This window comes from Lynx rufus, unplaced genomic scaffold (assembly GCF_022079265.1).
Source record: "Lynx rufus isolate CCGP_SWC_20201006 ecotype Redwood Valley unplaced genomic scaffold, mLynRuf1.p SCAF_13, whole genome shotgun sequence".
Classification (NCBI taxonomy): Eukaryota; Metazoa; Chordata; class Mammalia; order Carnivora; family Felidae; genus Lynx; species Lynx rufus.
Window position 1 is genome coordinate 3,214,225 of NW_025814827.1, and position 27,135 is coordinate 3,241,359.

The 27,135-nt window shown below is 55.2% G+C and overlaps 1 protein-coding gene across 1 annotated transcript in view; it reads right to left on the reverse strand.

Moving 5' to 3' along the window:
- CCDC33 (coiled-coil domain containing 33) overlaps positions 1–27,135 on the reverse strand; it is a 106,809-nt gene that overhangs the window by 13,153 nt on the left and 66,521 nt on the right. The window contains exon 13 of the mRNA XM_047075669.1: positions 26,348–26,536. Within this exon, the coding sequence (XP_046931625.1) occupies positions 26,348–26,536 (189 nt within the window). The remainder of the gene's footprint in view (positions 1–26,347; positions 26,537–27,135) is intronic.

Genomic DNA, 27,135 nt, shown 5'->3' on the forward strand with positions numbered 1-27,135 from the left:
GCCTGGAGAGGGGTGAGGCACGCTGGGTGTGACGTGGTCACAGGCAGTTGATGGTGGTCAAGCTTGGGGAGCATCTTGGCTGCAGACAGGGTGGGGAGGGCGGCCCACGGAGGTCTAAGTGAAGCCTTGGAAGGAAGGGGATTTTCCAGGGGCAAGGAAAGTATAGAATGAGGAGGGGGGCTCTGGGACAATTGCCTCTGGGAGGAGGCAGTGGCGAGTGCCAGGGCGAGTGCCAATTCAGGGCGAGTGCCAGAAAGGCGGGAGAAAAACTGGCCGAGCCAAAGCCACGGAGCTTCAGAAAAGTGGGTCTTCGTTGGGTAATGATGCACTGGGTAAGACAGACTCTCCCTCTGCCCCCCTGCAGAGAACCCAAACACCTGGATACTAAGAAAAAACTACCTTCTTCAAAGCATGAAAGGGTGGGCAAGACACTGAGGACTTATGGGACAGAGATAAGGGACCCAGGAAGACTGCACAGTGGAAAAGAGGAGCCACAGTGACAAGCAACCTCACTCATGAATCTTGCACACAAAGCTGGGCAAAAACCAGACAAAAACTGACGTGCACAGTGTGATGCCCTTTAGAGAAAGTTAAAAACTTGGACTATTAGGACATAGGGACTGGGGAGGCACACTTGGGTGGTGACAGGATAAAGCAGCAAAGCCAGACAGTAAGTTGGCACAGTGGTCATGTCTAGGGAAGGAGGGGCACCAGGGGCTTCTGGGCGCTGGCAGTGTTCTATTTCTTGACCTGGGTGGTGGTTTCAGGGGCACTTGCTTTAAAAGAATTTGGCTGTGTTTTCTTTTTATTAAAAAAATGCTTATTTATCTATCTTGGTCGGGGGGTGGGGGGAGAGGGGCAGAGAGGAGGGAGAGAGAGGATCCCAAGCAGGCTCTGCCACTGTCGGCGCAAAGCCGGATGTGGGGCTCGAACCCACAAACTGTGAGATCATGTCCTGAACCTAACTCAGATGCTCAACCGACTGAGCCACCCAGGCGCCCCTGGTTGTATTTTATTTTTATGTTCCATGCGACCCATGTGGGTTACATTTCATAATTTAAAAGGTTTTGGAAAAAAACTTGAGAAGGCCCAGTAGTTTCCAAATTTGCAGAGGGAGCCCCTGGGTATGTGGCCCCTGGTGACCTTGGCCAGTGCTCTGAATGCCAGAGTGCAGGGGGTGGGGGGAGGGGGATAGTGAGGTTGAGAAGGGAGGGGGGTGGGGGACACTGGGTGGAGGGGCACGGGGGTGGAGAGAGAGATGAGATAGGCAGGGAGGGGTGGCTGGGGAGCAGGGGCTGGAGCAGGGGGTCGGAGCAGGGAGGGGCTTCACTTTCCAAGGGGAAGGAAGAAGCCTGAGGCCACCGCAGGCAGGTGTGGACAGGTGTCTGGATCAGAGGCAGTGTGGGTGGGTGGGCTCTGCAGCGGGTGGCGTGGGTGCAGAGGGTGGGTGGTGAGCCTGAACCAGTGCGATGGGTTTGCTGGGCCCAGCTCACACCCTTCCCTCCTTCGCTCTTCCCTGGGGGGCCATCTAACCTCTGGGTTGCCAGGCCCCGAGAACCCACCGCTGGCAGGCCCAGGCTACCTGCCATGTGGTTTGCCTTTACCGCCGGTAGAGGGCAGCCGCCTCCCACAGATGCTCTGCCTTCGGGCTTCGGAGGGAATGAGGCTGGCCTGAGCAGGCCCCACAGCTCAAGGGGGAAGGAGGGAGATGCATACTGGGCTGTCTTGTCCAGCCCCACACATGTCCCTCCTCCAAGAGGTCCTGCCCAGGAACTCCCATCTCGGAAGTTCTGATGAATGTCCTCTGCCAAAAATCACACATAGAGGCCAGAGAGGGGCAGTGACTTGCCCAAGGTAACACAGCAAATCCCAAACCTCACCTGGGGCCTCCGTCTTAAGCCAGCCCCCGGGCAAATAATGGGGCTAAGTGGGGAGTGGAGCAGCTTGGGACAAGAGCCACCTCCAAGCAGAAGGGACCACATCGAAGTGACCCCATCTGAATAACCCCCATCCAAAGTAACACCTGCACCGTGTTGGACACTTGAAGCTGAGCCTTGTGCAGAAGGAACAGTTGTGAGGGACCCGGATGCGGTTTAGAAAGTGTACCAAACATGCGCACACACGCACACACCAACTAAACCTTCACAGACGAGACAGGATTCTTCTCCCCACCTAGGAAGCCACACTATGGACACCAGGCCCGGACAGGACCTACAGGGGTCACGGGGCCCGATAACTGAAGTTCCCCCCTTGAATGCCTACCACTGGCCAGTCGTCTAATTTGAACAAGGAGCCTCCAGGGGAGGTATTTGCATTCCCAGGTCCCTGAGGAGGAAGCTGGGGTGGGGGGGTGGGAGGGCTGTGGGTCTTGTTCAAAGTTGCCCCACTGATAGGAGTAGAGCCGCAGTCGACCTGGGTCCCCTGCGCGTTGCTGAAGGACTGTTCCGCAGGCCCAGGGAGCCTGGGATGGCAAATCGGGGCTACGGTCTCCACTCTGCCCTTGACCTTCTCCCCTCCCCAGGGACTGGGGCTATTTGTCCTAGGCCAGGTGTCTGCTGGGGGAGGGGAAGTGTACACATCACCCAGGCCTGTCTGATTCCCTTCAAGCTTGTGAGGTGCTCTGAGGGCCCACCCGGGCTGCTTTTCTGAGTCAGAGATAGAAAGATTCCCACCCTCTCGCCCCCTGCCTCCTCGCCCCCCTCCTCCCTGCCCCAGGCCACCAGGCCTATTTCCCTCTGTCCCTGTACCCCGCTACACAAGGCTGAGGGGGGCCAGTTGTATTCCCTCAGGACAGCCCTCTGCCAATAATGAAATCAGCCAATAATGTAGTGTTTCTATCCCCCAACCCCGGGATTTCCTCTGCTCAGGGGCATCTCCTGGTGGCACCCCCCTCCTACTATCCTGGCACACTGGTCTGATCTCTGTAGCCTCCTCCTACAGGCAGGCCTCCTACTTCTCCACTTCTTTGGGCCTCAAAATGCAACCTTCCTCTCTGGTAGAGGAAAGACGGCTGAACTGCTCTCGGTGAGAGGTGGCGGCTAACCACCCTCCCCTGGAAACTGGACCAGTCTTAGAGAATTGCAAAGGCACACCGTGAGCTTCTGGAACTTCCTCGCAGCTGCTGCCTCCCTCCTGGAACGTTTGCTGTGCCTGAGAAGCCCTGTCACCCTGAGACTGCCGTGCTGTGAGGAAGCTCCAGATAATGGTGTGGGAGGGACCGTGTCCATCCACCCCCCGAGGCTCCAGTCCCCTGCCCTAGAGGCCACCGCAGCTGAGGACCCACACGCCAGGGAATGGAGACCAGCCCTCCATGCTATGCCTTGGCCTAGCTCCTGATGCCAAGAACAGAGATAGAAAAGTATGAGAAAAGTGATCACTTCAAGTCACAATATTTGGGGGTGGTTCATTATGCAGCAATAGATAAATGGAACATCCTCCCTGGCCTCTGGAACCCTTCAATGGCTCCCACATGCCCTCATGATAAACTTCCAGCTTTGAATTTCAAGGCCATCTGAACCAGCAAAACTAGACTCCCTTCAGAAATTGGTCACTGTCACTCTGATCATGGGCCAGCCTTCCTGGGCCCCTCTCTATCTCTGATGCCTTGTTGCCTCCGTCAAGAAGCCATCCTGATCCCCTACCCTCCAGACTGGCACTCCCCACCGGGGACCACCTATACACTCTCCCTCTAGCTCCTGGGACACCCTGGCAGCATAGAAGCATCTTCTCTCCATAGACTCTGGTGGCCATTCTGAGATGGGGAAGGAGGGCCAGGCAGGCCCTCCAGGACTGGTGGCCAGGGACACTGCTTCTGCCAGATTTGCCATCATGCGATGGAGCTCCTGCAGGTCCCCTCAGGATGTCTGACAGGCCACCCTTGGCCACTCTAAATCATCCAATACCTTTAATGGGAATTAGCCTCATTTCTTTAAAATCAAATGGATACATTCAGCCTGTGCAAATCGGTGCCAGCCTCCCCTAGTTCCAAGATCAGAGCTCTGAGCAAGGGCCCAGTTCTAGGGGGCTGTCTCAAGGAAGCAGGAGTGAGGTGGGGGTGGGGGGCAGATTAAGGTTGGAACTCCAGGGCTCATGCTGGCCAAGTAGCCCCTCACTCACAGGTACCCCCAGGGTCATGCCTCTAAATCCATGACCCCTCTGCCCTTGGCCATTGCCCAGCCAGGGAAGCTCCCTTCTGTCCCCTTTCCTTCATTCTCTCTTGAACCTCTTCACCACCAGAGGGAGGGCCAGGGAGGCCTGAGAGTCCCACTGGTTGGAGAGGACGGGAGGCCTGGGAAGACCCACCAGACGCCAGGCAGCAAGGGTGTGGCCAAGTGGGAGGGGCTGCTCTTGGCGAGGGGGTGGTGTCGAAGGGTGCCCTGGAGGGGGTGTGACTCTGGAGGATCACTTCACGGGCCACCATTCTTGAGGCAGCCAGGGGCTCTGCTTCTGAATTGGGCACAGTCAAGAGCTATAGAAGGTCCTGGAGCCAGGGCCCTGCTCACACACCAGATCCCCGCTCCCGTTACCCCTTGAATGTCAGCTGAGCTACAAGGAAATCTGTGCAAATTGCTGTTTTAAGACAGGTTCCCCGAGGGGGAGGCAGTTGCTTCTTTGTTCAGCCCAAGGTTACAGCAAAGAAACAAAAGGAGTGAATTTTCCCTTCCTTCTGTTCTTTATTTTCCTTTCTGCTGCATCGGAGATGGCGCCTTTTGTGCTTAGCACAGTGAAGCTCAGAGGGGTGGTGAGGCCTTGGCCAGTGCTGACCTGAGCCCCAGCCTAACTGGCCCTGCAGGATCCAGGGGGGCTAATTGGGCTGGGTAGAGACAAAGGAGCTGGGGGTGGGGCTGGCTTGGGGGAGGGGCTTCCTGGAGGACGCTCTTTCTTTCCATTCCCCTTTCCCCTCCCAGGCCTCCCAGAATCCTGCCCCACCTTCAAGGCGGTACCCTGGGCCTTTACCTCTTCTCCTCCAGGAATACCCACTGGACCACCCCAAGCCCAGCTATCAGCCACTCCTCCTCAGGTCTGTGGCTCAGAGTCCTTCCTCTCTGGACTCTGATTGGGGCTGGCCCTTGCCCGCAGCCCATGGAAGTACAGGGCCAGGCACTCAGGGGGCTGGTGAAGGGAGAGACCCCAGCTCTGGCCTCCCAGGCCCTGCTTATTCTTCCATAAAGAACCCCTACTCCGCTGGTCGCCTCCCGTCACAGTCCTGTCTGGTCAGAGCTTTGCTGCCTCTGAATGCCCCGTGTGGGGTGCGGGGAGAGCCCTGGCTGGAGTCTAGAACCCTGGGTTCTAATCCAGCCTCTGCTCACACCTGTTGTGCATCCTTAAGCAAGGTCCTTGCCCACTCTGTGCCTCATCATCTGCAAGCTGGGGCGATAATCCCGGTTGGGGATATGCTACACGGTTCTTGCCACAGTAGAAGAGGAAATGCTTTTGTAACTGGGGTCCAAATGAGGTGTTATGAATAACCCAGGCAGCTCAGAGCCCCTGGCCGGGGGCTGACCACTTCCTCTGAAATGCCCCCAATCTGTGTCACCCCCTTCCTCTCACAGCCCTTGTGAGCTGTGCCCTACCTGCAAGCCTTCTCTGCCTACCTGCCCCAGGCTAGCCCAGGCCCAGCCACTTTCTAGGATGTAGGGCTGGCCCTCCAAGAGTCCAGAACCAGGGCCTGGATTAGCAGGAGACAACGGTCACTTTAAGGCATTTTCCCAGAAGCCCTTCTCTCTTCTCTTTCTGGGTTCCTGTGTGTGGGCTCCAGATGGGGACCCTGCAGAAGGTTCCTGTGAACACAGGCCTATGGGGGCCAATGCCTGCAGGCCTGATCTGCCAGTCCTCCCTGCACCTTGCTCTGGGAACACTGCTACTCGTTGCCAGGCAACACACCCCAACACACCTGCCTGCTGGTTGAACCAACCCCTCCTCCCAGAAGCAGTGGGTATGGTGGTAGACTTACACGGCTATCCGGGAGGCCTGGGGCAGCTTTGGGGGCTGGAGCGGATGGGGACTCTGGCTCCCCCATCTTTCTGGCTGGCCGTCTTGTTCCCCAGGATGGGTCCCCAGGGACCGTTGCTACAACAAGTGCCTGCCTGGTGACTGAGCCCAGCCCTGAACTGGAGCAGGCAGACTCGAGGGACCACTTCCCCTTTGTTCCAGGGTGGGGAGCATCTGGGTGGGGAGCCTTCGTCAAGCTAGGCTCATTCCTTGGCCAGGGAACAGCAAGGAGGTGGCAGGGCCTGGGAGGGCTGTGGGGCCAGGAGCCCAGGAAAGGGCAAGGGCCCAAGGGCTCTGGCTTCTTCCTCCCCCAGCAACCCTCTGCCCCTGCTTGCCCTCTGGCTATACCTCAGTCTCCTTCTTTTTCTCCCCCCTCAGTCTCCCCTCTCTCTCTCCTCTACCCCCATGCCCCACCCCCACCCTCCCAGCAATCTCCCCACCACAGCTGGGTGGGCTGGGCTCTTCATGCAGCTGGACGGCATGGCTTAGGGCCCCACGCCTGCCCCCCGGGCCTTCCCATCTCTGCTTTCCTGATGGTCTGGACAAATTCCTTTCCCTTTAGTTCAGTGGAGACATGGGTGGATGTTTTTAAAAGGAACTCACTGGGAAGCAAAGGGAAAACAAACCCAAACAAAGCAGCCCGCCATCTAGAAACGGCCTTGGTCACTAAGGCAGCCATCTGTTTTAACCACCCTTGGCCTGGGCTGTAGAGACCCCCTCCCAGGGCATGGAGGGGTCTGTCTGTCTTTTTCCCAACTGTGTTGGGTCCAGACTGTCTGTCTCAGGCCAGCTTGGCCTCAAAGTCTCTCCTGATAGGCACCCCCTCTACACCCAGCTAAGTGCCTGCACAGAGCTGGGACTCCATGAATACTTGTTCAGCTATTTAATGAACAGATGAGTGAATGTCAGAGGTCTCTGGGGCCTCAATGGTGGCACAATAACAATATCTGACCGGATGGTCTAAGACAGACAACCCACCTGTCTCAAAGTCTCCCCCCCCCCCCCCCCCGTCTAAGGAGGCCCCTACCCCTGGCTGCTGGGTGCTGGCCCAGGATTCTGCATGCGTGGGGGCCTCTGGCCTCAGTTAGTGTTGCAGGCGGGCCCTTACTCTGCTCATGCGCAAGCCTCATTTTTCACTTAATTCACTCTGAGATCCTGGAGAGATCCTTTTCCTAACTGGGGTTTTTTCCTCTATACACGAGGGACAGGGCAGGAGAGCTGGACAGGACAACCCCCCAAGCTGCTTTGTGGCTCAGATCTGAGCTGGCCCAGAGCAGTAGAGAGACAGGGGGCTGCAAGTTTACTCAGTGCTGGGTTCCAGTGCCCGTTCTGCTTCTAATTATCCGTGTGATGTTGTTCAGCGCGGTCCTGAACCTCTGTGAGCCAGTTTCCTCCTCTGTAAGATGGAGAGCATGACCTCCCCCATCTCCTTGAGCTGTGGGAGACTTAATGAGCTTGTGGATGTAAAGCCCAGAGCAGGGGACCTGGCAAATGGACGGCTCTGGGAATGTTACTCGCACCTCTGTGTGACTCATGGGGGCTCCGGAGGGTCAAATACTCCTCCACAATGAAAAAATGAGGCTCCTGATGGAGATGGCCTTCCTCTCTGGACAGCACCAGCCACCCAGATGGCATCCCAGATGTCGGCCTAGACCTTCCTGATCCCGCCCCCCAGGGAAATGGGCTGCTGTATTCTGCTGTGTGCCCCTCCCATCCCATGACCTGGGGCCAGAAGCCTGGAATAAAGGCGAAGCCAGACTGGTGCCCACTCCCAGCCCAGCCTTCAGCCACCCCCTCACTGAGTGGGGCCCGGTGCTCCTGCACCCGCTGTGCTACCAATCGATTGAATCTGCTCCCATCCTCGGGCGTGCCATGAATTTTTCATCAAAGGTCTGTAGACTTTGGGAAACGCACAATTAGAAGCCCCATCAATAATGTACCACGTGGAGGCATCGGCCACGCTCAGCCAGACCCCAGACGTGGCTGTCTTCCAGCCCTGCTCTGAAGGGAGGCAGAGGGGCACCAAGACCCCTCAGGGGGTCAATCCCTGGACACAGAGCAAGTGTGGGATGCTGAGAGGGAGGGGAAGTCATTCCCAAAGAGTTGAGCCTGTCCCCTTGAAATCCCACCGGGACCTGCGTGATCTCAGACACTTCATCTATAAAATAGGTGTTAAGGAGCCCCCCACCCCCACCCCTGAAAGCGTGGTGAGACACAGCAGACAGTTGCTATGTCAAGATTAGGGTTCTTTGCGGGGAGGGGGACAATCTTCTGTGGGGTTCGGGAAGCAGGAAGGCATCAGGCTGGGTGGGGAGGAGGGAGAAGGGAGCACAGAGACGCTGGGTGGTACTGGGGGCACTTTATTCACCCGGCTTGGTGGTCAAGGTCCACCGTGATCCCACCCCCTCTCCTCCAGCCTCACAGCTCACGGGAAGAGCGGAGGGTCTGTTCTGCCCTCTCTGTGCCTTTGTAGTTCCTCTACCGACAGAACGGAGGCGACTTCACCCTGTCTCTGCAGATCCATTCTTCAGAGTGGCCTCCAGACAAAAGCTTTCCTCATTCTCCTTGGCTAGAAGGGATGGCGGCTTCCTTTTCTGACTTTCTAGAGCCTGAACCAGTCAGGTGATAACAAGGGCTCATCGTGGGCAGGCGCCGTTCTAAATACTTTATACAGCTCACTCTAATTATGCCTCCAATTAACCCAACAAGGCAGCTGCCACTATACCCATTCTACAGACGAGGGGAGTGAGGCAGGAAGGGGTCAGGGAAGTGGTCTTGGTGGGAGAGCTTTTCCTGAGTCCACATTCTTTTTTTTATTTAAAAAAAAATTTTTTTTAATGTTTACTTTTGAGAGAGAGAGAGAGAAACAGAGTGTGAGTGGGGGAGGGGCAGAGAGAGACAGAGAGTCACAGAATCCGAAGCAGGAAGCAGACTCTAGGCTCCAAGCTGGCGGCACAGAGCCAGACTCGGGGCTCGAACCCACAAACTGTGAGATCGTGACCTGAGCCAAAGTCAGATGCTTACTGACTGAGCCACCCAGGAGCCCCTTAAGTCCACACTCTGTCACCTGCTCAGACCCTGGGGCTGGCCCTCCTGTCCCCAACAGGCCTTCCAGTCTGTGAGGGCAGGGTTCATGCTCCCTGCTTCCTCACTGGACCTATAGCTCAGTGGAACTCAGGGCAGGGAGCATAGGCCATCAGTCCCCACTGGCTGCTGTGCTCCCCAACCCCACAGGTTCCAGGCCTGGCTCCTACATTTTGAGGCTCTCCTGACCACAGTTCCTTCCTGCAATAGAGCCACTGAATTGACACAGGGGAGGGGAGAAGAGACTAGAACTGAGATGGTGCACAGCGTGGCTTCCGGCATGCTGTCAGATTTCTCCGGGCCCCGCCTAGCCGTGGGCCTCCACTCTAGCCTAGGACGGGGCTTGTGGGCGCCCAGGGTTCTGTGTCCCTGCATGCGAGCTGTGTGGGGCCTGAGACACCAGTACCTGCATGTGCCAAGCAAACACGAATCCCTATTCCTAAGACCCTCTCCTGGCAGAAATGCCATCAGTGGGCCTGAAACACTTTGGGAGGTCTGAACAACCCCCCCAACCCCACCCCCTCCACCACCACTACCACCAACATCCAGCTAAATCCCAGACCCAGGTGCTTGGGCAGGATACGTAGAGCTGTCTGTGGCAGAGGACTCATGGGTTCCTGGGAGACAACTGGGGGGGGGGGTGGGCAGGGAGCGGGGTAAAGCCCTCTCTCTTTGTGTGCCTCCCCAGTAGTGTGCTGCATTTGGCCCTAATGAGTCTATTGCCCACCTGAGACTTCCATGACTCTATTAGTGGGCAGTCAGAGCAAGAGGGATGTGTCACCTTCCATCTATGGGGGACCATAAGTACTGCCCTTCCCCCAACCCAGGCTAAGGAAGCTGGGGGTCCTCCGGTTCAACACACCCTCTCCAGTAGCCCCATTTGGCTTGGCCCTGTACCGGGCACCTGGTATCCAGATGTGACCAAGGTTTGGGGCTTATATTGTCTTCGAGGAGCCTGTATGGAAGTGGATATGGCAGCAGGCACAGTGTGATGTGATACATCAGTATGGTAAGGACAGTATTTGGGGAGCCCCTCAACCAGGCCCCTTCTCACCCTGGGATGCAGGCAAAGGTATAAAGAAGGCCATCACACAATGAGTTTTGGAATGGGTTTTGAAGGATGAGTAGGAGTTTGCCAGGTGATAAAGGAGTGAGGAAGGGGTGCACTCCTGGCAAAGGGACCAGCAGGAACAAAGGTGTTTGTGGGGGAAGTATAGACAGATGGGACATATGGTGAGGAGGGGTGGTGAGAAAGGAGGCTGGTGTGGCTGCAGGGCCTAGTCATGGGGCATTGAATGCCAGGCCAAGGCCCAACTGTGGAGGCTGTTATAGTCAGGTGAGGTGGGCTGGGCTGGAGCTACATACTGAAGATGAATTTCCAAAGATAACTTCCAGGATAAGGCTTGGTTTCCTTGTTTTTTTTTGTTTTTTAAGTTTTTATTTATTTTGAGAGACAGAGAGAGATCGAGTGGGAGAGGGTCAGAGAGAGGGACAGACAGAATCCTAAACAGGCTCTGTGCTGTCAGCACAGTGCCCGTTGTGGGGCTCGAACTCACAAACTGTGAGATCATGACCTGAGTCAAGATCAAGAGTTGGACACTTAACTGACTGAGCAGCCCAGGCGCCCGGGCCTGGTTTCCTTGTAAACATGCCCAGCGTGCCTCACAGGTCACCACAGAGAGGGCAAGAGGATTCCCAGCACTGGCCTGGCAGGGTGAGCTCAGCACTGTAATCCCCCAGGGTCAGGAAAGCCGTCTCGAGATCTGTGCCGAGGGCTGGAAGCACAGTCTAGCAGGGCTGCTAGGGGCTGAGACCCTTCTGGAAGAAAGAGCAGCCCTGAGAGGAGTCGGGTTGGGATGCCGGCTGCCAAGAGCCTTGGGATGAGGAGATGGCCAAGGGCAGGCATTGTTAGGATGCTGCCATTTCTCAGTCGTCTGGGTGGGCCATCTGCCTGGCATCCTGGGGCCACCGGGCCATGCCCACTCTGCTCTGGGGGCTGCCCAAGTCTAGGCCCCTGCACCACCCTTGACCCATGCTACTCAAGAGAAAGAGAGACTTGGCAGGGGCTTCTCAGCCCCCTCCAGCCCTGTGACTCACTGATGTCACTGTTCTTGGAGCAGGCACCTTCCAAACCTCAGGCTGTGGGAGCCAAAGCCGGGACCAGAACCAGAACCCTGCCTTTCAGCCCCCAGGGGCAGCCAGCCTTTCAGAGGATGGCTTGACTGGCATCTGGGGGCTTCCTCTAGAGGGCAAGGCCTGGCCAAGTCAGGCTCAGAGGGATTCTGCAAGGGCCTCAGACCAAGCATAGCTCCCCAGGGCGGGGGGCTAGGTGCGGGGATCCAGATGGAGGAAGAGGAAGTCTTGGCCGTACCTTCAGGGGTCCTAGACCGAGGGAGGAGACAGTGCCCCACCCTGAGGAGCCCCAGTCTGATGGGGGTGTCATGTGCCCGCTCTGGAGCACATCTGAGGTGGAGGCAGGACCCATACACGCCTGATAAGGACACATGAAAAGAACAGATGGTGCCAACAAGTGCAAATTAATTGAGCGAAGCCTGTGTACATAGGCGCTGTGAACAGGCGGCGTGACAGGCCCGGGAGAGGTGGCGGGGGGTGGGGGGGGGGCAGGGCAGGGAGTGGGCAGAAGCTGTAACGAGCACTTATCGATGTCTCTCTGGATCTGCAGCCAGAGCACGGTTATTGACAAAGCCTGTCTATAAATCTCCCGGCCATGTCTCCAGGAACCTTAATTATGGGGCCTCATTACCCCTCACACCTCTAGGCACGGGGGACCGGCATGGCGGCTGCTGACACTGCGGCTGGCCTGTGACGGCCCGGCTGAACCCCTGCAGCAAGAGATGGCCAGCTGGGGTGTTTCGGGGGGTCACCATTTAGAGTCCTGTGCCCTGTGGAGCTGATGGAGCTCAGCTCCAGGCCAAGGGCACAGGGGTGAAGACTTTGGAGCCAGAGAGCTCAGGGTTTCCAGGCCAGTTTTCCTATTTAGTGTTGACTCTCCTGAGCAATTTGCCCCGCCCCGCCCCGCTCACCCTAGCCTCAGTTTCATCATCTGTATAGTGGGGAGAGGGCCGTGATGAAGATTAAGTGGACAAAGTCTGTCCAGGGTCGAGCACGGAGCCTGGCACCGGTGCGTGTATAACATGTGCCCCCCCGCCCCTCACCCTGCCTAAAGCTACTGAGAGAGAGCAAAGCAGCCCCAGGGGCCAGGAGCTGGCCCAGCCGCACAGCTACACCTGGGTGTTCTGTGGGCCTACTTCACAGCATCACATGAAGCCACTTTCTGACCGTGATGGAGCAAGACAAAAACAAAGCCACTCGGAAATCATGTCTGAACACAGCTAAAACACGAATATTGTTCAAACCACAAAAATGAGGGGCGCCTGGGTGACTCAGTCAGTTAAGTGTCCAGCTTCGGCTCAGGTCACGATCTCGCGGTTTGTGAGTTCGAGCCCTGCGTCTGGCCTGTGCTGATAGCTCGGAGTCTGGAGCCTGCTTCTGATTCTGTATCTCCCTATCTCTCTGCTCCTCCCCTGCTCACGCTCTCTCTCTCTCAAAAATAAATAAACATTAAAAAAATTAAAAAAAAAAAACGCAAAAATGACCAGACAGTCGACTTCTCTGGCCAAATTGAGTGCCTGCTCCTTTATCAAGGACAGCTTTGTTCCTCCTGCCTTCTGGATGAGAATTCAGAATTATTCCGCCTCCTGAGAGCATGCAACCAGACCAAAGGCCTGTGTCCTCAAACACTGTCTCAAATCACCGAACTAGAGCTGAATCCTTTCCGTCCTTTCCAACACATCCTTCCAGATGCCCCCACTCCTTGGCTGCAATGAATCAATAAACTCAGTTCTATTACAGGTGTGCACTTGGCTGTCTTTGGCTGGAGGGGATTGGGAGTACAGAGTACAGAGCACTGTCTCTTTAGATTCTTGTGTTCTCCAGGGTGGAATTCTAGGCTATTTTCGCCCACCTACGCCCCTTTCATCATTTCTGTGAAGGTGTGTGTGCCCCCTGCTTTCAATTCATTGTCTCCTCCTCAAGCCACAAGAGGAAAGCCTCAGAGCCGGGCTGCAAGGAAGGGGGAGAGGTCCTGAGGGCCACCTGCCAGGTCTCTGGTGTGGGGGGGAGGAGCCGCAGGCAGGACATCCGGGCATCTGGAGAGATCCAAGGAGGCTGAGATAATCTTGAGCCAAGGGGACAGTGGATGGAGAGACTGGAGCTCCCTGTTTCCTAGTGCTCACCTTAGCCCCTGGAAAGCCAGCACGAGGACAGTCAATGAGCTTCTACTGAGCTAGAAGGAGCAGATTCCCAAGGACTTTCTGGAGGGGAGGTTGGCATGACTGGGCAATCTCTTAGGGTACTTGAGGTTGGGACATCTGTAGGGCCCCATCCCTGGGAGCTCACCTACTTTGCCTCTGCCCCTCCAACCTCATCTAGATTCTTTCTTAGGGGCCATTATGTCCTCTACTCACCCCCATCCTCATTGGCTGGACCCTTTCTGGCTGGTTTGCCTCTCCTGCCTCCAGCTCATGCCAGCACATCCTTCGCAGCCTTGAGTTGCTAGAAATGGTACTCCCTCTCTGCCAGGCTCCGGGCTCACCCCACAGCTTCACAAAGTGGCTCTGCTTTCAGACTCCTGTGCAATGCTTCTGGTAATCCATGTGTCACACACTTCGCCTCTGGGAACTCGAGCCTCGCGGCAGTTGGCACCTTCAGAAACCCTTCTCATCTGGCTTGTCACCCGGCCTCTTTTGGCTACTTCCCCCCTCATGACTCACCTCCCCCCGTGAATCCTCCTGGGCCCAGACCTTCACGATGCAGGCAGCAGTGAGGGGAGGGGCTTCCTGAGGGGCACTCCCACCTGGGGGCACCCTCCCCTACTCAGTCTCCTGGGATGCCTGTGCCCCTGCCCACCTCGGGCCCAGGGTTCCGTCTCAGAATCCTGAGCTAGACTTCTGCTTCAAGAAGAAGAATCTTCTTCTAGAATCTCAGCTAGACTTCTGCTTCAAGTCCATCTCCAGTCGTGCCTCAGGACCACCCTCCCAGAGTTTTTAAGCTCCCTGCCCATTTTTGAGGTCCAGATCTCAGGCCCTGCCTGCTGAGATGGAAGTAAAATCCTCAGTAGGGCAGCGGACTTGGAGAGGTCTGGGATAGGCAGGGCTGATAGTTGGCAATGGATTCCCTTAGGGAGGGGCTGACGGTTGTCTGTTGTCTGATAGGAAGGTTTTGGAGGGGCTGAGAGAGAGAGGCTCTCTACCCCTTCCCCCCACTTCCCTACACTGTCCCCTATATCTTTCTGTGAATGAAGGTGCCAGAGGCCCCTCACGGCTCACGGAGCCCTCTGCAGGCACCATGGGATTTTTGCAGCCAGCCTACAGGGTAAGGGTTATCATTATCCCATTTCACAGCTGGAAAGACTCAGCTTCTTGTAGGCGCTGGCTGGGAGCTGAGCGGAAAGCAAACTTCCAGTGTCTGATCCAGACCCATCATCTCCCCGGGCTATGTGGCTGCCTAGGAAGCGGCCTTTTTATGTATTAATGGCCACATTTACTGCGTACCTACTGTGTACCAGGCACCTGGGGTGGGGTTGGGGAAGGGGACATAAGACAGAATGTAGAAGAGCCAAGGCTCGGAGCTGTGAGTGAATACCATTATGGTTAGGCGTGGGTAGAATATTCTGGGTTGGAGCACAGGTTTCAGAGGTCACGGCGGCCACCAAGGCTGAGGGACTCATGCCGCAGGTGAGGGAGCCATGGCAGGTTTACAGTAAGGGCAACACGCCTGGATTTGCACTTAGGATAGGTCACCTGGTAGCTATGTCCTAGAACGGAGGGGGCCAAGTGAGCAGGAGGGCCCCGTTAGTGGACTGTCAGCTCCTGGTCTCTGAGTTAGCCTGCTGAGGGAGCCCCCCACCCACATAGAGGAGAAGAAGGGGTCTTCCTCTTGGCCTCCATGAGGCTCTCCCCCACTGTGAAGCAGGGTTCCCCACGCAGCCAGAGGAGGAAGGATGAGATGCCTCCAGTCTCCCCCGCCAGTCCTCTGAGGGGGTCTGGCCGCCAGGCCCTTGCCCTTGCTGGCCCTTCTAAATCCCCAGACCACGGTTCAGCTGTCCCCAGGGTCCACCGAGAGGAGGTGGATTTGCATATCTGAGAGTAAAAAAAAATTCTGTCGGCAGAAGCTTAGCGCCATCAGGGCTGCTGAGCCCCCCTTTTGTCTGTTTGAGTAAGAGCTGGCTAAAGGCTGAAGGATAATTAGTCCCCCGTGGGCAATGCTGTCCCCCCTCCTTGAAGATTTAAAGGCACAGCCCACCTACTCAACCCGTGTCTCCTTCCCACAGTTCCCCGTGGGCTCCAGCCCTTCTCCTGCAGCCTCTCCCGCCCCCTCTTCTCAGTCCTGGAGGCTGAGGAGGGGATGGCTGCCTCTGGCAGGAGCCGATGAATGGGCATTTTATCTGATTAAACTGGGAGTGAACTGGCTCTTCTCTATTATCTTTGGACCTGATTGGATATTTAACACCAAATGTATTGTGTGTGTGTGTGTGTGTGTGTGTGTGTGCGCGCGCGCGCAGGGACTGGGCTTTTCTAGTCCATGTCAGGGGGAAATTGGATTGTACTGAAAAGCATTTAATTGGAGCTCAGGAGTACAGCCTAATAGAGTCACAGAGATGGAGGAGGGGCTGTTTGGCCCTTAGCCTTGGACAAGCAGGGCCCCTGCCTTGGGCCCTGTGTGTTAGAGGGTCCTGCTCTGGGCCTCCTAGGGCCACAACCTTCCCCATGGGCTGAGGAGTTGGTAGGGCCAAGGAGACATGTCCACCCAGAGCCTAAGCACCTTCCAGACCACAGCCCGGTACCTGGGACCCCGGAATTCCCTCTGACTTCCAGGGCCCATCCTCCTGAAGGCAATGTGTCATTGGGCCATTAAGGTGTGGGACTGAAACTGAGCCAGGTTAACAGGAAAGGGGCCATCTTCTAGGATCTGGGGGCTGGGGGCTGGGGGCTGGGCGCCGCTCTCCCCATGTAGCCAGGGTCCAACATAGATAGAATCTGGGAATTCTCTGAGGTGGTTAATAAGGTGTATTTGTTGAGGCAGATACAGCTTAATTCATAGTTTTCAGTTATTTGGGGTTCAGACAGAGGGTGTGTAGGTCTCCACCTGTGCTCTCAAAGGTTTGGGGTGGGCCTGGGGAGGGGACCTGCAGCCACAGAGCTCTGTTTTGCTCTTGACTAGGAAACTGAGGCAGCCCTCCCACCCAGACAGATGGGCTGGGAACACGATGAGTCAAGCTCACCAGGCTCTTGACTTCTGAGTCACGAGGCTTGGCCAAGGCAGCTGCAGGAGCAGTCTCTGGGCTGGAGACCCCATGCCTGTGCTGGACCAGTGACTGCTCTCCCTCTGTCTTGCCCCATGGTCCCGGGAGGGCTAACTGAGCTTCCGGTAGTTTGCTCACCTCTAAAGTGGGGATGATAACTGTGCGTCCTTCATCAGGTTGGTGCAAGGATGCAATGAGATTATGGCTAAAGTTCGGGGAGCAGAGTACGAGCTCAATAAAGATTGATGGATGTAATTAGCATTGTTAAAAGGAGGGCTAAGCTGGCAGTTTGTGGAAGGAATGGGTCCCAGTTCCCAGGTGTCACCCCTGGTTCTGTAGTCCCTCCCACCCTCACCAATCAATGATTCAAGCCTTCAGCAGTTTATGGCCTCATCATCTTGGCTTTATTTACCGGGAGAGCTGCACTTCTGCCCCACCCACCCACTGTTCAATCAGGAGCGGAGATGGGCAATGACACAGGGATGCATCAGCGGTCTTGCTAAGGAGCAGAGCCAGAGGCCATCCCATCTCCATCTGCCTTGTTTGCTAGGACAAAAAGGGCAAATCACCAAGACCAGGTCTCTGACTCCACAGAGGGGAAGCTGGGGCCCAGAGAGGGGAGGCGTGCAGCCAGGGTGACCGCTCTGGTCAGCGGACCCAGGTCTCTCGGTGCCCCTCCTACCCCAGGAGGGGGTACTGCACCCCAGTCCTGGCCACCCTCCCACACTGATTCCCCATGTGTCTTTTGTAGGACAAGGACTTTTGTAGGGAGTTATCTTTTTTTTTTTAAGTGGGTTTAAAAAAAATTTTTTTTAACATTTATTCATTTTTGAGAGACACAGTGCAAGTGGGAATGGGGCAGAGAGAGAGGGAGACACAGAATCTGAAGCAGGCTCCAGGCTCTGAGCTGTCAGCATACGGCCTGATGAGGGGCTCAAACTCACAAGCTGTGAGATCATGACCTGAGCCCAAGTCAGAAGTTCAACCAACTGAGCCACCCAGGCGCCCCTGTAGGGAGTTATCTTTATGTTACTATCACTGAGCTTGGGGACGTGCTTCCAGAGAAGGGTCAGAGGGGAGGCCTGGGTGAGTCATGTTGCTACCCCCTCCCCCCTTCCCCCAGCTCGAAGGGTCCACGAACACAGTGGCCTTTAATAAGCCTCCTGCAAAGTGGACAGCCCTTCAGTTTCCTGTGCACTGCCATCCGCTCTCTTGTCAATCTCTCCATTCTCTCCAAAGCCTCAACAGTCAGGTACAGGGAGAGTATTCCCTCCACTTAACAGATGCCACAGGCCCAGAGGGGTGGAACGATTTATCCAAGGTCACACAGCTCTTGAGTGGTAGAGACCGGACTCAAATGTCCGACAGCTGCACAGATTAGAGGGTTCTGCAGGGCAGGGTAACAGGGCACATGTGAAAAAAGCTGGCCAAATGAATGAATGAATGAATACATGTGTCAGACTACAAAGTCAACAGGGGAGGAGAGAGGAAGCTCAGGGTCCATGGGGGTGCAGGCATACTTGACATTGGTTCGCTCTGTCCCCTTCTTGGCTCCTCAAGCACTCTTATCCTTGGGGCACCCCTGGGGCTGGTGCCCCTTTCTTAGCAGCCTCCCCATGCTGTCTCACTCTCCGTGGTCCCTGCAGACTCCTCCCCAGCTGGCCTGGGAGGCTTTCTCATTGGACGTGTACCTCCCACTGTCCAGATCCAGTCCCTAATGTCTGTGGGTCCTGAGACATGCTCTCAGCATGTGCCACCCTCCTTCGCCAAGGGGCCATCCCCTGGGCCTAGTGGTGCTTCTCCCTGAAAGTACTGGGCTCTGGGGAGGGTGGGCTTTGGGAAGAGGCCTGCATGGCTCTCAAGGGCAGGCTCAGGTCCATCTGAGCAGGGAATTCTCAGGTCTTGACTACCTAGAAAGTGATCTAGAATTGTGGGCCTTGGGCTCTGGGGTGCATTTAACCAGCCCCTTGGACCCCTGCCCCCTGGGGAGAGATGGGTATGGAGAAAGCCCAGGAAGGACCCTCTGAATCATCTAAGGAGGGTATCCCCATCTTGTCCAATAACCCTGTTCCATGGGCCCGGACGCCCTTTCCTGGGGCCAAGGTCACTTGCTCCTTTGGTCAAGTTGATCAGGAAGACAAGCCCACTCCAGAGGCCAGTGGCTTTCCCGTGCTGGGCTGCACCAGGCTCCCCACCTGCTCTAGGGACCAGGCAGGGGGTGGTGCACCCATAAGTGCTGTGAGTATGTGGAGTGGGGGAGGGCAGCTGGCCTGCGGGGGGGGCCTTGCTCAGCGCTCACACACACCGAGAGACAATAAATCGACAAACACTTAATCTCTCTGCAAATTGAAACGGAGCCGTAAATATCTGCTGCATCCCGGCAGCTGAGTTATGAGTCTTGTTTATTAATCTCTTTAGTCCCAGGTGATGGATGGGGGAGGAGAATGGCCCACCAGAGACTCAGAGGGCGGGGGCAAGGAGGGGAGAGGAGTGGGCCGGGGGTCTGGGAACGTCCCTTCTGGAGAAAGGGTCAGAGGGCGGAGGCCTGCAGGATTTGCAGGATTTGCAAGATTTGCAGGCCTCCCCCCCCCCCGCCCCCACACCCCCCCTGCAAGGACTCATGAACACAGTGACTCATCATAAGCCTCCTGCACAGTGGACAGCCCTTCACTTTCCAACACACTGCCATCCGCTATTATCAGTCCTCCTCACAGCCTCAAGAGCGGGACAGGGGAGAGCATTCCCTCTACTTAACCATGAGGAGACAGGCCCAGAGAGATGGACTGATTTATCCAAGGTCACACAGATCTTGAGTGGTGGGGACAGACCAAAGCCTTCCAGAGCTGCATGGAGAGGAGGGGAGGAGGGGCCGCAGGGGGAGACAACAGGGTACATGTAGGACGGGCTCCTTATTTCTTCCTTTCCACTTTTCTCGCCTCCCTCCCTTCCTCAAATGCTTGTGAACTTGCCCTCTCTCTGTCTCTCTTTCTGTGTCTCTCTGCTTTTCTGTATGTGTAGGAACTGGTAGAGGCAGAGAAGAAGAGTCAGGAGAGGTAGAGTCAGGAGCTGATGAGGGCTTCAGCTGAGCCCGGGAGCTGCGACTGTGGCACACTCACAAGATCTGTTTTCAGGAATCCACCCCCAGTGTCAGCACTCAGGGCTCACAACTTAGGGGTCGCAGGAGTGCAGGGGCAGAACCGTGGAGGGCTGGATCCCTGAGAGGACTTCCTGCCTGCGGGAGCTGGGTCTGGAGGGGTGGGTGGGGTGGGCGTGATGTGGTGCTTGTGCGTGATGAACACATGCCCTTACCTGGGCCTCTGGCCATGGGGACAGATGGGACAGGGGTACTTGTGGAGGTGACGGGACAGAAGACTGACCTGGCAAACTGGGGCCATGAGCACTGGGCAGTGGAGTTGGGGAGCTAGAGGGATAAGGTGGTGTTTGGGGGACGTGTCTGGTGGTTTGTGTGGCATGGCCTGGGAATTGGGGGCATCTGATTGGAGGCTGCTGGCTGTACCTTCTTTGTCTGTCTCTGATTCCAAACTATTGGGGTCCCCTGGTGGGCTTAGACACAGGACCTGGGTGATCTGCCTCCCAGTGTCACTCCAGCTCATGGGGGTCAATGCCAGGCTCCTGGGCTTTGTGATACCACCATCCCAGGCAGACATTCCTGCAAGTGACCAACGTGGGCAGTGTCATCAGGTTAACCACTGCCTGTGGCTGCAGGAGGCTCCTGCTCCGGACCCATCACCTGCCACCAGGTGGTGCCTGAGGAGCAGGGCCTGGTCTGAGCCTCTCAGCCTCACCAGCCTGCAGACCTCATCCTGGAGGGGGCCAAAGGCAAGACCATGGCCCCAGTCACAGTGCAGGGGCCCCAAGGGACCCCGGAACATCTGCTCCAACCTCCTCTGCCAATGGAGGAAAGGAACTGGGGATCAGGGAGGGGAAGAGAGCTCAAGGTCACTTTAAGGAGGTGCAGAGAGCTCTGTGAGAGCAGGGGACCATGTGGAGCAGAGCTGGGTGGGCAGAGGGTGTGTGCCCTGTCGCTATGGGGCTCAGAGGGCAAGGGCGTGGCAACCGTGAGTGGAGCAGGCCCAGGTCAGGGGAGCGCCCACGCCATGCAGGGTGAGACTGTCTCTGGTTTAGCACCACAAGTCCTACGGCTCGGGGATGCCTCAGATCTGGGCAGGGGTGGTTGGGCACCCTGGGGCCATGCCAGGCAAGCATGTGGGACCATGCTTCCAGGTATCTCTGCTGCACGGCCAGCCCCCCTTTATGAAGGCCCCTCACCTGCCCCATCTGGCCCTAAGGGGCACTTAGAGAATGGTAAGCAGGTCTCCTGTGCTGTCAAAGCTCAGGGACACAAAGTGCTCACAGCCACTATAGGAAGGTGTGGCAGGGCCGGCACCTCTCCACCTGGCTGGGGGGTCTCCTGGGCTTGGGAGGCCTGCCTACCTGCGGTCCAGACCCCACCCCTGCTGCTGTGTGGCCTGGGAGAGGTCACCAATCCTCAGGTCTTCCTCCCCGTCCTTGCCCATGAAATGGGGCCCCCTCCCTTGGGGCAATGGTGTCCAGAGGAGCAGAAGTCAACTTACCACCCTTAGCAGAGGTTAAATGGGGTGGCGCAGCCAGTAAGTGAAGTTAAAGAAATGAGGACCAAGGGATCATTCTGGGGTCCAGCAGATTTAAGAAAGGAGAAGAGACAGCAGCTGTGTGAAAGCGGGGGCGGGCACATGGGGGCCAGGAAGGGGAGAGATGGAGGGAGGGGGAAAGGCTTTCAAAGACAGAATGAAAGAGATGAGTTATTCCAGTGTGGTGAGGTTGAGAAAACTCCACTGAATCTTTAAACAACCCTTGTCAATTATTCATCTGCTGGTATGAGGGCCCTCTGGTCTGCCACAAATCTCCTCTGAGCACAGGAGGAAGAGCGGCGGGGGGGGGGGGGGGTGGATAGGGGAGTCAGAGAGAGAGAGAAAGCCAGAGAATCAAAAAGAAATAGAAATAACTGAAAAAAGGCAGAAGCAGGGAGAGGCAGAAATAAGGGCGGGGGGAGAGGGAGAAAGGAGGGGGTGTGTTGGGGGAGAATGGAGGGAGAGGGTCAGAGAGAGGAGGGTAATGTCCCTGTGCTGGAATTTCTACACTAGAAACAGCACTGATCACACATTTCTTGAATAGCAACTGAGTACTTCTGCCTCCGTTCCTCTCTCTGTACTGAGGGCTTACTAGGTGTGCCCAGAAATGCTGGGTAAGTGTGGCACTTAAGAAGATAAACTGTCTCAGCCATGCCCCTTTGCCATTTATCCCTCGCCAAATATTTCCTGTGTGCCTACCCTGGGTTACTCTGTTGTTTCCTGAAGTGTGGCTTGCTCCTACCTGCTGGGAACTTCCAGACTCAGGGCCTTGGCTTCTTCCTCCACCACCCTGCCACCCACACAGCTGGACATAGCAACTAGGAACCTGGAAGGGGTAGGGAGTTCTGGTTTTCTGGAAGGTTGGAGGAAGTGCTTGATGATAGAGCTGCCGGGGGAATGGGGAATCCTGGCACACGACAGGTGCTTTATAAGCCCTTTGTGAATGGAACCAGGCCTGTCTGGAGACTGCACGGAGCCCCTCATCTTACCTGCTCTTGACATTGCCTGGCTCAGCATGAGGTGGGCTCAGGAGGGATGGGGGTGAAGGGGACCGCTTGCAAGTTGTTTAATATTTGGGAATTGCCGTGTTCAAGACAAGTCTTAACATCACACTCTTCACACTCAGAAGCCTAGCTCTTCCAAAAAAGACTTCCTGGGTTGCTCAAAAGGGAGGTGAAGACTTCCTTTAGCTCTGCCTGGGCCCTTACACTTGACCTGAGATCACACCTGCAGAACCGTGGCTCTGGTGGGTCCACTCAGGACAGGAGCTTTGCCCCACATGGACAAAGTGGCACCTGAAAGGCCTGTGTTAAAACCAGCCCCAGATTAGAAAACATAAATAGACACTTCTCTAAAGAAGACATCCGGATGGCCAACAGGCACATGAAAAGATGCTCAACGTCGCTCCTCATCAGGGAAATACAAACCAAAACTACACTCAGATATCACCTCACGCCAGTCAGAGTGGCCAAAATGAACAAATCAGGAGACTATAGATGCTGGAGAGGATGTGGAGAAACGGGAACCCTCTTGCACTGTTGATGGGAATGCAAATTGGTGCAGCTGCTCTGGAAAGCAGTGTGGAGGTTCCTCAGAAAATTAAAAATAGACCTACCCTATGACCCAGCAATAGCACTGCTAGGAATTTACCCAAGGGATACAGGAGTGCTGATGCATAGGGGCACATGTACCCCAATGTTTATAGCAGCACTTTCAACAATAGCTGAATTATGGAAAGAGCCTAAACGTTCATCAACTGATGAATGGATAAAGACATTGTGGTTTATATACACAATGGAGTACTACGTGGCAATGAGAAAGAATGAAATATGGCCCTTTGTAGCAACGTGGATGGAACTGGAGAGTGTGATGCTAAGTGAAATAAGCCATACAGAGAAAGACAGATACCATATGGTTTCACTCTTATGTGGATCCTGAGAAACTTAACAGAAACCCATGGGGGAGGGGAAGGAAAAAAAAAAGAGGTTAGAGCAGAAGAGAGCCAAAGCATAAGAGACTCTTCAAAACTGAGAACAAACTGAGGGTTGATGGGGGGTGGGAGGGAGGGGCGGGTGGGTGATGGGTATTGAGGAGGGCACCTTTTGGGATGAGCACTGGGTGTTGTATGGAAACCAATTTGACAATAAACTTCATATATTGGAAAAAAAATAAAAAAATTTTAAAAATTTAAAAAAAATAAAAAAAAATAAAACCAGCCCCAGATGGAAGAGTTGGCAGCTGAGAATGAAGAATGAAGGCGGACCCATGGGTGCACTTGGGAATGGGTGCCAAGTGGGCTTGTTGGGGCCATCGAGGTGAGACTGGCAGGCCCTGGGGCAGCGGGAAGCATCTGTGGCTCCCGGCAGAGAGGGCAACAGACCATGTGTCCCCTCCACTTCCTTCTCCCTTCCCAAGGTGCTCCTTTCTCCAGAAAATGTTCCATTTCTTATTAAGCCAGAGTAGCCTCTGGAGGGACTCAGAAGCAAAATTGTTTCTTGGGCTCTGGAAATGTGCTACAAGACTAAACTCAGACAAACCACGCTCCAGGAATCTGGTGCCACCGAGAGGCTCACAGCCTGAACACAGAGTCAGAGAGCCGAGGGAGGTAGGTTGTCACCTGCCAAGTCACTGGGGCCCACTGCCACCCCCCAGGCTCTGCTGCTGACCTCACGTCCAGGCGTCATACACTGTGATGGCACCATCGCCACCCAGATGTGTTCCAGTGTTAGTCGAGTGTCTCCTCCTGCTCTGTGGCTCTGTCCGCAGCTTACACGCTGTGTTCTATGCTTGTTACTATGTTCTACGACTGCATCTCCTATAATACAGTGCTGTTTAATATCACTGTATGGCTTGGGTCTACCACTATGCAACTATACTCCATTGCTCCCTCACTGTGTTCTATTGCTTGTCGCTTTGTCTCTTGGTTGCGTGAATGAGCTTGTCTATTGCTATGTAATTTTGCTTGGTTGCTATGAAACAGTGACCCATTGCTACATGGCTACCTGTGATTTCACGGAGCTACAGATTGTTGTTACCCACCCACGTTCAATTGCTTGTGACGGGGCTCTGCTGGGCATGTGAATGTCTGGGTCCTGCCCTGGTCCTGGCAGGCTCTGGTGAGTGGGTAGGAGCTGGAGCTGGGGGCTGGGTCTCCAGGACCCAACTAGGGCAGAGAGTCACAGGTGGGAATAGCCAGATGGTAAATCCGAGCCGAGAGAGGGAGAGAGAGAGAGACAGAGAGAGGAAGGAAGGAAGGGACGAATAATGGGTTGGAGGACAAAGGCAAGGGAGGGAGGGAAAATGGAATGGAACCAAGAGTCAGGATCAAGGAGGGAACAGGCTGGGCCTGAGAAAGGCTGTGATGGGCAAGGGGAAATAGCAGGCCCACTGTACTGAATACTATATGTATTCAGTACAGACTCACTGGGTCTGAGGGACCCAGTGGTGTAAGGTTGGCCAAACGGTATAGGGCTGGGTGTGTAGGCTTCTGCCATTCTCTGGTATTCACCTGGTTATAAGCAAGACAGCATGGGATAGTGGGGTCAGGAAGCATTGGGCAGGGTCATCCCACCTCAGAGCCTCCTCATGGCCATCCTTCATAAAATTAGGAGATTGGACTAGATGCTCTCTAAGGTTCTTTCAGATGCCCTTGCTGTCTAGCCAGGGGTTCTATCACAAGGCCCAGTAAGTATTTACCAACATCTTGCCAGGTGCCCAGCAAGGGGGAGGGTGGAGGGACCAGCCCACCAACAGGAGTGCTGGGGAGATCTCCAGAATCACAACATCTCTGATAGTCTGTGGGTATAGGGGAGCCCTAAGCCCCCTTGCATGCACTCAGAGCCTTCTAGAATCTTGTCTTAGTGCTCTTGGGCCACTTATTTCCCCCCTCCCCTCTGTTGCTCAGTTTCTTGCTCAGTTACTCGGTCTCTTGCTCAAAAGTTACTCAGCTTGATTTCTCAGGCTGCAGTCTAGTGCCATCTCTTAGGGTTTCATCCTTAAGGGAAGATGAAGACGGACTGCAGGCCAGTCACACTGCCAGAGTCTCCAAGTGCAAGGTCTGAATGTTTATTCAACCAAGTTGAGGGCTGAGCTGGCAGGTCAAGCCTGAGAGCTGCTTTCCCAAGGGGCAGAGGTGAGAGAAAGGGGTACAGAAGGTGGCCCACGAGTGCTCTGGCACCTGCCAGTGGGGGCCTGCTCTGGGGTGGGCAGCGACACTCATGTGGGAGCATCCTGGGCACAACCAGCAGATAGCAACCCTTCCTATTCATCTGATGGGACATGTTCCAGAAAGGTGCAGAAGTGCCCGGGGAAGATGCGGAGGCTGTCGGTGGAGAGGGGCAGGTCCTGAGAAGAGGAGGCCGAGGGCTTCCCTATGGACTGGTGGCCTTGCTTTTGGGCCTTTTCTCAGGATCTTTCTGAGCAGCGTTCCCCATGGGATCCGCTGTGGAAGAGGGAAGGAAGCCACATGTGAATTCACCCATGGTCATTGGGGTGGAACCCCAAGTGGGGACTTCAACTGGACTGTCTTTTGGTAGCCTGTTCTTAAGCTCTCTGCATCAAGGGGCCAAGATTCAGCACCAACCCCTCACCAAATTAAGATAGTGCCTTGGCCATCTTCACCAACCCTTTCCCAGCATCTGGTCAACTGGCAATAGGAAGCCACTGCAGCTCCCATGACCAAGCACATAGACTTTGTAATCAAAGATGGTGTCCTCTTTTCTTTAAGTCCCAATTTCTTCTTTTAGAAATTAAAACTAATGGGGTACCTGGGTGGCTCAATCAGTTGAGCATCCGTCTGACTCTTGATTTTGGCTCAGGTCATGATCTTGTGGTTCACAGATTTGAGCCCTGTGTCGGGCTCTGCAGTAACAGCATGTAGCCTGCTTGGGATTCTCTCCCTCTCCCCCCTCTCTGCTCTCCCTTGCTCATTCTTTCTCTCTCTCTCTCTTTCTTTCAAAATAAATAAACTTAAAAAGCAAGCCAATGACTCACAGGGGCTTCCCATTACCCAGTGGACCCGCTCCTGAGAAAGTTCTGGGTTGATCACTACGTGAGTCAATGGATCCCTGCCTTACAAGTGTTGCAAGGGTGTGCTTTGAAGGAAATTGTGTGAGAGTTCCATTCAAAAGGTGAAGAAACTGTAAGATAAAGAATCCATACCTTCTACCAGTTTAGCTTTGGGGTGAGTCACTCACAGAGTATATCTGAAGGGAAGTCTTACTTGCCACCTATGGAATGAATCAGGTGGCAGTCAAACCTCTTCTCTGTGGCCCTTATCACCGCTCTGGTCCTCCTAGCGCTAGGTGGAGACACTCACCATTTCGTGGGACGTCTTGGGCACCAGAGATTCTTCCTCTGCTTCCTGAGAGGCGGATGTGCTACAGTCCATTGCAGAGCTCACCAGGGTGTTGGACGCATGGATGGTACCCAGCTTCTCATCTAAGATCTTGGGGTCTAGGATGGGCAGAACCTTGCTGTTGTCTGGTGTCAAGAAGTTTTCTGGCTTCTGGGGAGAGAAGGTGCAAAGAAATTTCTGTCTTTCTACCACAAGTGTGCTTACGAGACCCCCAAGCCTCTCCTCCTCCTGGCTCAGGAGGCCCTGCATGCTTGGCCCCTGTCTACCTCTTAGCACCTGCCCCCTTGCTCCGTGGGGTCTTCCCACACTGTCCTTGGCATTCCCCCAACATGCCAAGCTCTTTCCTGCCTCAGGGTCTTTCCATCTGTTTTTCTCTCCGCCCAGAAGTCTCATGAGTCTTTACATGGCTGTCCCCTTCTTATCATTCAGGTCGCAGCCCAGATGTGATCTTTCTAGAGAGGCCCTGGCCTTCAAGATAGAGGCTTATCTTCTCTAAAGTCAGCCCTGCTCCAATATACTCTCTATTCACATTATCCCATTTTACTGTCCGGAGTACTTAACTCTACCAGAAAATTAACTTTCAAAAAATGCTGTCTGTCTCCCTCCTCTAGTACCCACACTAGGAACGGAAGTGACATGTGAGCAGATACTTTGTTTATCCCTAGTGTCTGCCTCATTGGAAGTGCTCAGTAAATATTTGTCACAAGAATAAATAAACCATGCCATCTAGGACTCTCATACTTGGTGCA